Genomic DNA, 10,241 nt, shown 5'->3' with positions numbered 1-10,241 from the left:
ATATCTTATATATTTTAAAAATAAATATATTATAAAAGATGTTGTATTTAAAATTAATATACCTTCTTCTGTCAAACACCTTTTCTCAACCATGACTAATAATATCTTACTTCTCATTAAGAGCTGCAAAGGCACCTGTTGTCCATTATCATAACATAGAATTATTCTTAGCAAATATCATTTCAATGCAGATAACAGCTTGTCCGACTTGTATATGACTAGAAACAGACCTGCATTTTGTATATACTTAAATGCAGATTTGTAATGATATACATACATATATATATATATATATTCACTTTGTAAAATTAAGCACTTTAGAAAATAGTTTTCTTTTTAAAGCAGCAAATATATTATAATAAAAATAAAGGAAATTAATATTATTATGCAAATAAAAAGGTAACAGTATTTAAAATAAATTTATTTACAAGAGCTAAATATTTAATATGTATTTACAAAGTTTGTACTTGCTTTTTTAACTTTACGGATTGTTCTTTTAATTTAAAATATAACTTATTTTTCAAATTATAAATTGTAAACAATAATTAAACATAAAATTAACTTAATATGAGATACATATACTAATATAGAAGAGACAGATTAATTTCATATAACAATATCCAAATTTAAAAAATTTATAACTTTATTTTAATAATTCAATAAATATGTTGGATAGAAATCATTATCATTTCATAGAAATATGATTTATAATATTTTCAACACAAACTATATACATATATAATTTATACAATTAAAAAGTGAAAAGCACACATTAAAATCATGATAGCCTAAAATTCATTTTCATAAAAGTATTGAATATTGTTTCTCTTTGCAACAATTCGTTGGGTTAATTAAATAAAATTTTATTCTTTTTAAGATAATTTTCTACAAATTTCTTTATTATATTTTCATGAAACACAATTAATAATATACTGTAGTAAATACAACAAAAATCATATTACATTTCTAAAGACATTACTTTTCATTATTTGTTCTGCCTATCAAAAATATATCTGTCATGTTTCATAAATTTTGTATTTGCCCAAGAATATAACTTGGCTTAACATTTGATAATCGTTTTTCTATATCAATCTTTTCTATCATAATACCAATATATAAATAATTTTGCCTATTCCTGAAGGTGTAATTTCTTTTTTTAATATTAATATTTATTTCCCCAAATACTAGTAAATTCCTCAAATTTAATGCACTCTTTAAAACAATTTTATGACTATTTTCATTTTGGAAACTCTAGATTTCTTACAATTATCAATTACTTGTGTTGTTTTACTCTTTAAATATACAGCTCTTAACATATTTACAGTTACACTCGTAAAAATATGCAATACAATTTATCTACAAAAAGATACAATCCAAGAAACTAACTATGAATTTGTGTAATATACATAAATGAAATAAAAATGCAGTGTGTAGTTCTATTAACTTACTAAATACAGTTACATCATTGAAAAAATGAACCCATATCTCTCAATTAATAAACAATTAACATTCCTTTTTTTATCTTTTGTTTATCAAAATACAGTATTTAAAACATTTACGTTTACATACTTATAAACATTAGAAAATACTTATACTATCCAAATTAATTTGAATAAAAGAAGCAAAAGGAAATGAATAAACATTGATGATTACAAATATATAAATTACTAATACACAGAATAAAAACACGTTGATTTTTATAACTATAAATTTTGCATAGTTCTACTTTAATTGTATCTTTTAAATACATAAAAGATAAAACGTTTTTATATTCATGGTTGCATTGCACAGTACATCTCAAATAAAGTATCAACAATTTACACATGCTATGGAATGAAATAATAGATCAATACAGTTTCTATTCATAATTATATAACTTCAAACACATTTAATTTGTAATATTATATAAAGTAATCAATATATTTATTTACTAGTAAATTATAAGTTATATTTCTAAATTGGTGTTTACACGAATTATTATGTAAATACTAAATTATTATTGTAGAATATAAAAAAAGACAAAGAGTGAAAGAGAGTGAGAAAGAGAGAGAGAAAAAAAACAGTAAGTCATAATTTTGTAAATTAAGTACACGCCTAAGAAAGACAGAATGATATTTATTGTACTTACTAAACTAGAAGCTCATGTAACTGGTTGTATGTAATCTTTGAGACATATGTAAGAATATATATTTGAAGTGAAAACTAGTCTTATATTCTCAATCACAGCCACTGAATAGAAAGAAAAATATTTCTAATGCTTCTCAAAGTTTTAACATATATTGTATGCATTTTCTTACTATTTGTTTATATTTTATTATAGCTAATTTCAGCGTACTCAATTTTTTATTTCTATGAATCAGTGAAAATTCTAATCTAGAAAAAAAATTTATTTTGAAGAGAAGTGTCTGTGCAGAACCGTACAGTGTGATATAAAATACTGCAAACCAAAAATATTTATTAAAATTTTTAATTATGATAAATATATCAGTAAGAATGACTTTTTAGTCTATCTTTAAACATTGTACAATAATTATACTCTCTTGATTTTTAAAAACTGTCATTCTTTTTAGAAATTGCTATGAATAATCAAAAAATGTTTTTTCTTTAAATAATTTAAAGCAAAGTAATTTATTCCATACTATATGTAAAATGCTACTTAAAACAATTTATATTTTAATTGAAAATAATATCATTATCTCTTGATAACAGATTTACTATCTTAAATTATATTAAATTTATGTCAAAAAGTAAAACATTTATATATATATTTTCTAATATCACCTTGGTAAGAAATCGACCTATAGACAAAATAAGTTTCTATATTGTATACGTAAATATGTACAAATGGGTATCTGTAGATTTTGCATTCTGTAATTATATAAGGACTTCTTGATAATTATTTCTCGCTCTTGAATCACAAATACTTCTTAATCCATTCGTTGTACTGTATCAGATTAATTTCTTACCTGAAAGCTTAATATCTAATTGAAATGTAGGTTTTAAAAAATTATTAACAAGGGAACAAAAACTGTTCAAAATAATTATGTTTTAATGACTAGTAAACTAGATATCAAGTAGTACTTTTTAAATGTGTTTATAATTTCATTTTTTAATTCTTCCTGTGTAAACTGATAGATATATACTAATGCCATTTCTTTCATTAAATAATTTAAATTAAAAGAAAATGGATTGTTTTAAATAAAATAGGAGTACATAAGTTGTCATTTTATACCTGGTAAAATAAATTTTAAGAAATAAGACTAATTTATCATAACTGTTTTGCATTCATATCTCATTATTGTACTGTGCAATCCTATGTGTAATATTTACAAAAATAAGCATTCCATAAGTGCCACCTTTAGTAACACTTCATATTTTTTTGTTTTAAAATTAAGCCAGAAACTGCTGGCTTTATACATCTTAAAAGTATGCACTGATTTTGTATGTGCATAAATCATTTGAGAATCCAGATCTTTTCTTTAGTCAGGTTTATATATGGGTATTTTTGGAATAAATTCAATTAATAGAACCTGGAATACAAAAGGTGAGAACTAATAAGTGTATGTTTACAAATAAATAGAATCTAGCATTCAAAAATAGTTTGAATCAGTGGTTCTCAACCTTTCCATAAATACATAGTACTGTAATCAGTTTTAAATTTTCAAAATTATCAATGAAAATATAGCTTAGATATAAGTAGAAATTTAGGACTATACAGCAAAAAAGTCTCGGGAGAGAAATAATACAAAAAAAGAATAAAAAAAGAAAAGAAAAAGAAAATAAAAAAAATAGCAATTCAACTATTAAAAATTATATTCAATGACAACAATCTAATAAAACATGGTATATAAATTATTTACATATTATTATCTATCTCTCAGTTACCACTGATGATATATGTATCACTGATTGAGAACCACTAAATTAGACAATGATGTAACTAAAAGTCTAAGCTTATTCATATAATAGGACTTCAAGTATTTATATAATCAGAAAAGTGATTTTGTCCTTTTTTGAAAAAACTGATAATATGTAGCAAAAATTTAAGTTTCATAAATTAATGTAAATAAATTAATTGTAATATATATTAAATGCTTATAAATATAAAAATGAATTCAATTTGTCTTTATATATACTTACGTATTCCATCATGGACGAAGTATCACATCTTTGTTTTGCCAATCTCCAATGTAATCCAAGTTTGTGATACAGCCTACTATTTTCCCACTCCAATAATTTGTTTAATGAATGTTGTGTCTAAAATGGTAAGATACAAATATTTTTATATATCTTATACATTTTATTACAAACCATAGTCATGTTATATGAGATAAGTAAATAGATAAGTAAATATTTACCCTTTTACTCAAACAAATAACAGGCCAAAGAGAACATCCTAATGTACAGCAGCAGCAAACACAACCACAAAATAACCACTTAACATTAACTGGTAATGTTTTCTTCAGCACACTGTTTATTCTCATAACAGTTGCTTTAAATTCCTCTGGAGCAACACGTGAGACCAAGCCATTTGGAAATTCTGATTCAAAACGATTGCTAAGTCCAAATCTAAAATGTGTAATTAAAATTTTGATATATTAAACAAAAACATGTTTTTTCACATATAAATAAATATATAAATTGATTTATAAATTATATATACAAGTCACATATATAAATTATAATTTAAAAAATTATTTCATTTGTTCGTTTTTTTTGTACAAATATAATAGTAAAAAGATGATAAATATTGTATAAATTTTATTCAATTCCATATTTTGTAATGTGTATGTTCTTAATGCAAAAAAGGAATTATTAAAAATAAAGAAAAAGATCGGAATCAGTATAAAAATAGTTTATAGCTCTTGTCTCTTTGTTCTTGAAACAAAGCGATAGATTTACATATATACAAAAATTTAAGGAATAACAGAATTATACTTACACAGTTATATTACCAGCCCCGCGAATAACTATAGGATCTGGTACCACAGTCACGTAATGTTCTTCTAAATTTTGTTCATTTTCTTCTTCCTCTTCGTAAATTGCATCGAAATCTGCCATTGTGCAATATTCAACGATTCCCGCTCTATGAACAATACAATTATATCGTCTCGAAGGAACAACGTTTATACCCTTGAAATACAGCTCCTTTTCATTTATATTTAACACAGAATTGCAACGTGTACACGTTGACTTTAAGTATTATGCGTAAACATTTTCGCGGCCACGAATAATAGGCCAAGCAGCAAACTTTCAATTGAAAGTTATTCGTAACAACACCACTCACAACACAACACACGACGCGCACTGCAGATGCTCACAGCTCATCAATTTTTCATTCAATGCGATTTCAGGTTCGCCAACATTATAATCTATGAATTTGTACAAATCCTATATTCAAAACTAGATAGTACCGCTGAATAATTTACATTAAATTCATTCTTTTTATCTAATAAATTATATATAAATTTATATAAATTTCTTCCTGATTTAATTTTTTCTATAGTAATACTATTTTACGAGTTGTTAATTTCAATAATTATTGCTATAATATTCACAACATTATGTTTCTATTTTATTCGTTTTTGATACTGACATTAAATAGAAGTCTTTAAGGATATCAAAATAATGTTACAAAATAATTAAATACTTGTTAAAAAAATTAATTAATTTATTGCGCATTACAATAATATTGCGTTACTATAAAATATAGCCAATACTTTTTACATGATTCTGTTTTAATTAAAGCAAAATATGATTTATTCTTAACTATTAATAGTAATTTACACTCTGTGTACAATTTTTTGTACTTTTATAAACATATTTAATTTTGTTCTATAATAAGATCTGTCATGTCACAAGAAGAATTTATTTTTAATGTTTTTTCATTAGCTAAATGCAATAGAGATACAAAAGAAATTGGAAAACTTAAAGCTTCAATATTAGTTTTAGTTAATATTCTTGGCAACTTATTATAGATATCAGTGAAATGTTTATTGCCATTTATTTTATCTATATCTTGTCGCATTGCTTTTTTAGTCACTGGTTCTTCTACATTCTCATCTGTTTCATCTTTTAAACATTTCCAAATAGAATATTTTAATTGTCTCATGTCAATTTTTTTAGGACGTATACTGTATCCAATAGATAATTTATTTGTGAGTTTGGGTATAGCAACTAAATTGTCTCCAGTAAAAGGCATCTGCAATCCTGACATATTCTCAACCTCATATGTCATACCATTAACAATCATGTCATCTTCATTTTCTTTGTTATTTTCACCATTTTTATTGAGAGCATAATTTGATGTATCATTTTCATTTGTATAATTATAATTTTCCATGTCATCAGATAAAGAAGTAGCACTCTTATTTCTTGGATTTTCAAGCATTGTTGAGTGAAGATATAATTTGCTAGCTTGTATAATATCATAATGTTTGTCTGGTGGTAATGTCAATATTTCTTCATTCCATTCTACTTTAGCAGTTCTAGCAAGCAGTTTAGCTGCTTGACTTGGTAAAAATTTAATATTTAACCTTTCGATTGTTTCATTGTCATAACACAACTCTATTTCTTTTTTCTTTTTTGCTTGTTGCAAATGTAATTTATTTTGTACATTATTATTAAATAAAGCTCTTTTAAAGTTAGTAACTTTCCAATGAGATGGACCAGCCCAATGTATACTCAAATTTTTCTGAATAAATGTATATTCTGAAACTTTTGATGGTACAGTGGTAGTTAAGACTTTACGAAAATCAACAATATTTTCTACCTGGTTAGATTCCATAGCACATCTGTTTATATTTTCTTCTTCTGTCATTTCAATATCAAAATAATTCTTACCAGTAAATCTACAATCATCTTCTTGTGGTACACTTGCATCAAGATCAAACTGAAACCTATTTTCATTACTTTGGTCTACATTAACTTCATTCAGTTCATCATCTGCAGTCCAACCATGAAAATTAAAATAGAATAAAGGAGGACAAATTTCCATATTTGAAAAATCTCCTATTTTTGGGATATCAAATACTATGTTTTCATCCTGCATATCTTTGTTGTTTACTGTATCTACCAAAATATCATTATAAGGGTGTGGATAAAATTTTGAATTTGCATGATTCGGTAACATTGCTTGATATAACATATCAGTAGTTTGTAAATCTGCTTCCATAGTTATTAAAGAAGGTTTTTCAGTTTCAACATTCATTTTTAAAGCTTCTACAGTAGTAAATATTCTTTGTTTATTTCTCTTTTTCTTTTTCTTCTCTAGTTTTTGTTTTTCTTGACTATCTTCTATTCCTTCCTGACAATCCATTTCCTCTACATTACTCTTGTTTTCATTATTCTTATTTTGCTTGTCTAATCCACCAATCATTTGGAGTATGTCCATATGTACACCATCAACACGAAATCCATAAATTTTAGTGCTTACATCTAAAGATGTAGTAGCTACTTGTAAATTAGACATATTGGCATCTTTCTTTTTTATCATATATGTCATAAAGTCAATCATTTCTAAACTGAATGCATTTTTTGGATTAATTTTATTCTCTGTACCAAGTTTTATACACTGAGATATACGTTCTGCCATTTGAGAAGGTGGCATATGCACTAAGAAACCAAGCCCTAAGGAACGTCTTCTATCATTTAAACTTATAGGAGTTGACATTGAAGAATCAATAATTTCACGTCGACGAGCCAAACGTTCTGCTTCATCATTGTTCTCTGATAAAGCAAAATTGCTTGAACTTTGTGGTAGCATAGACTTTCTTCGCAATGGTGATGAAGAAGTTGAGGTGGAATGTATAGTAGAATTTAATAATATATTTGTTGTGCTTTTACGAGTTGCCATTTTGTCACTTAGAATTTTAAATTAAGCCAAGCTTCTTTATTTATATTCCTAAAATAAATATAAATATTATGTATGTACATATACATATATACATATATATATTGTTTTATAGTATTATTCAAAAGTACAAAGTTAAAAAATATATAAAAAATTAATTAAATTACGTAAATATGAGTAAACATAAATAAAAATATATGAATATAATTAATTAACATTATATAAAATTTAATTGAATTACTACTTTATGAGACTCTTAAAAATATATGAATATTTCTTAAATATTGAAGTAATTTACAAGATTATATAACAGAAAATATATGTTTATTTATATATTACCTGTGATATTCCACAATTATTATAAAAGTAGAAGTATGTTGTCAACAAATTTTTTCTTTTTAATACTGCATATTGAAAAATAATAAAATCTAAACATGTTTAAATGAACATGTGTCAGGAATTATAGAAAAAATAACTCGATGAAGAATACTACACAAATTAGTATGTAAGATTTTTTCAAATTAATGACAATTTAGTATTCAATTATGTTTCACAAACTTCATTTATAATGCATTCAAAATGCAACATTAATTCTCTACTTTATTCAAATCAACGCTATCTCTAGAACGATACCAAATTTAACAGTAGACCTAAAAAAGTACAAATATTTTTTGTATAAGTTCATTACATATAAAAATAATAAGAAAAATATAATATATCATAAAAATACTTTAAAATGTTATTAATAAAAGGTTTCAAGAAAATTAGCGCGAAAGAAACTGTTACAGAAATAATGATCACAAAAACATCAGATTCAAGCGTCTTTACTATAGGAAGGTAGAGACATCTTTCGTTAAAAAACAGTTTGTTGAGACCAGCATCAGTACCCTTTTATAATGCTTTTGAGTACACAACAGTAACTTCTGGTCATTTCGTGAAAACTAATTTAATCGTTGTTTAAAATATATATTAATAAAAACGTTAAATAACACATGTAAACGTTTCCTAATAGAAATATCGTGCAAATTGTCATTATTAAACAATTTCTTCTACTTTTATTGTAAAAGTCACAAACAATTATGCAATTATAATCATTTAACCAATAAATTTGTAAATTATAATACCATGGCGGTTTTGTTGTTAAAATCCATGCTGTTTGCTTGTCAGTGGTCAATAACAGCTATTAAATCATAAAATGGTAAGATTAAATAAATTTCGTAATCAATAAACATTTGCAATATTTTTGTCATTTTGTGATCAACACGAACGTTATTATATACATTGAAGTTGTATTTGTTTTAAATTGTGACTTATCACATTTTTTAAAATGAATATCATAAGATAAGAAACAACTTGTAATAATAAAAAAATCATAGATCGCTACTAACATAAAAATTAAAATGTAAAAAGAATTATTCTATAATTCTCATCTATGCTTGAATTGTTAATTATGTTCAGTTTAGTTACAGTTCTTAAAATAAAAGATGAAGAATTTTAAAAATAGTTATTTCATTAATTTCAATCAAATCTTTGACAAAATTATTTGTAATATGTAATACATAATTTAATAAATTAATTGTAAAATATGTTTTAGAAAATTTTTATAATATGATTTGTAAATATTTATGTATATATTTAAAATATTCATTTTAACAATTATAAATTCTATATCTAATAATTATGATTATTACTATTATTATGATTATTACTATTATAGGGTGCAAATATATCACAATTAGAGAGAGATATTGGCTCTGATCAATTTCCTCCTAATGAACATTATTTTGGGCTAGTTAATGTAAGTATGCTACATAAATATAAATTGCAGTAACATATAAATATAAGAATTAATAAATAAAAATGATATTAATGAATCTTAGAATTGTTTTATTTTCAATATTAAAAATTTAACACAGTATATTAATACTGATATTTATATTATTATAGTTTGGAAATACCTGTTATAGTAATTCTGTATTACAAGCTTTGTATTTTTGTCGACCATTTAGAGAAAAAGTTCTAGAATACAAAGCTAGAAATAAGAGAACCAAGGAAACATTATTAACATGTTTAGCAGATTTGTTCTACAGTATTGCAACTCAGAAAAAGAAAGTTGGATCTATAGCTCCAAAAAAATTTATTGCCAGATTGAGAAAAGAGAAAGGTTAATGCAAATATATGTTACTAATTTAAAATTCGATTTCATAATTACAATAATATTCTTTATTTAATATCAAATATTGAAATTATTTATGGATGAGACATATAATATACATATATATATATATATGTATATATATATATATATAATTTGTTACAGAGGAGTTTGATAACTATATGCAACAAGATGCACATGAATTTTTAAATTTTTTGATAAATCACATAAATG

The 10,241-nt window shown here is 24.1% G+C and overlaps 2 protein-coding genes across 2 annotated transcripts; both read right to left on the bottom strand.

The window, feature by feature from the left end:
* Positions 1–3,466: 3,466 nt before the first annotated feature.
* On the bottom strand, positions 3,467–5,296 carry LOC108554616 (cysteine-rich hydrophobic domain-containing protein 2). Its single transcript, XM_017909948.1, has 4 exons — positions 4,943–5,296; positions 4,359–4,569; positions 4,141–4,257; positions 3,467–3,530 (listed from the first exon to the last, which is right to left on the bottom strand). Exons 1-4 carry the CDS (start codon positions 5,059–5,061, stop codon positions 3,480–3,482), a joined length of 498 nt encoding a protein of 165 aa, XP_017765437.1. The 5' UTR covers positions 5,062–5,296; the 3' UTR covers positions 3,467–3,479.
* Positions 5,297–5,824: 528 nt separating this feature from the next.
* On the bottom strand, positions 5,825–7,868 carry LOC108554601 (condensin complex subunit 2). Its single transcript, XM_017909932.1, has one exon. It carries the CDS (start codon positions 7,853–7,855, stop codon positions 5,825–5,827), a length of 2,031 nt encoding a protein of 676 aa, XP_017765421.1. The 5' UTR covers positions 7,856–7,868.
* Between the last annotated feature and the right edge of the window lie 2,373 nt (positions 7,869–10,241).

Source organism: Eufriesea mexicana, unplaced genomic scaffold (genome assembly GCF_001483705.2).
Source record: "Eufriesea mexicana isolate 0111107269 unplaced genomic scaffold, ASM148370v2 scaffold38997, whole genome shotgun sequence".
Taxonomy (NCBI): Eukaryota; Metazoa; Arthropoda; class Insecta; order Hymenoptera; family Apidae; genus Eufriesea; species Eufriesea mexicana.
Note: the sequence above shows the minus strand (reverse complement) of the source record. Positions and strands in the feature narration are given on the sequence as shown.

Coding starts and splice junctions, on each gene's coding strand:
- LOC108554601 (XM_017909932.1), bottom strand. CDS start 7,855: ATGGCAACTCGTAAAAGCACAACAAATATATTATTAAATTCTACTATA.
- LOC108554616 (XM_017909948.1), bottom strand. CDS start 5,061: ATGGCAGATTTCGATGCAATTTACGAAGAGGAAGAAGAAAATGAACAA. Junction 4,258..4,358: donor TTATTTGTTTGAGTAAAAGG/GTAAATATTTAC, acceptor TTACCATTTTAG/ACACAACATTCATTAAACAA. Junction 3,531..4,140: donor CTTCGTCCATGATGGAATAC/GTAAGTATATAT, acceptor TTTGTATTCCAG/GTTCTATTAATTGAATTTAT.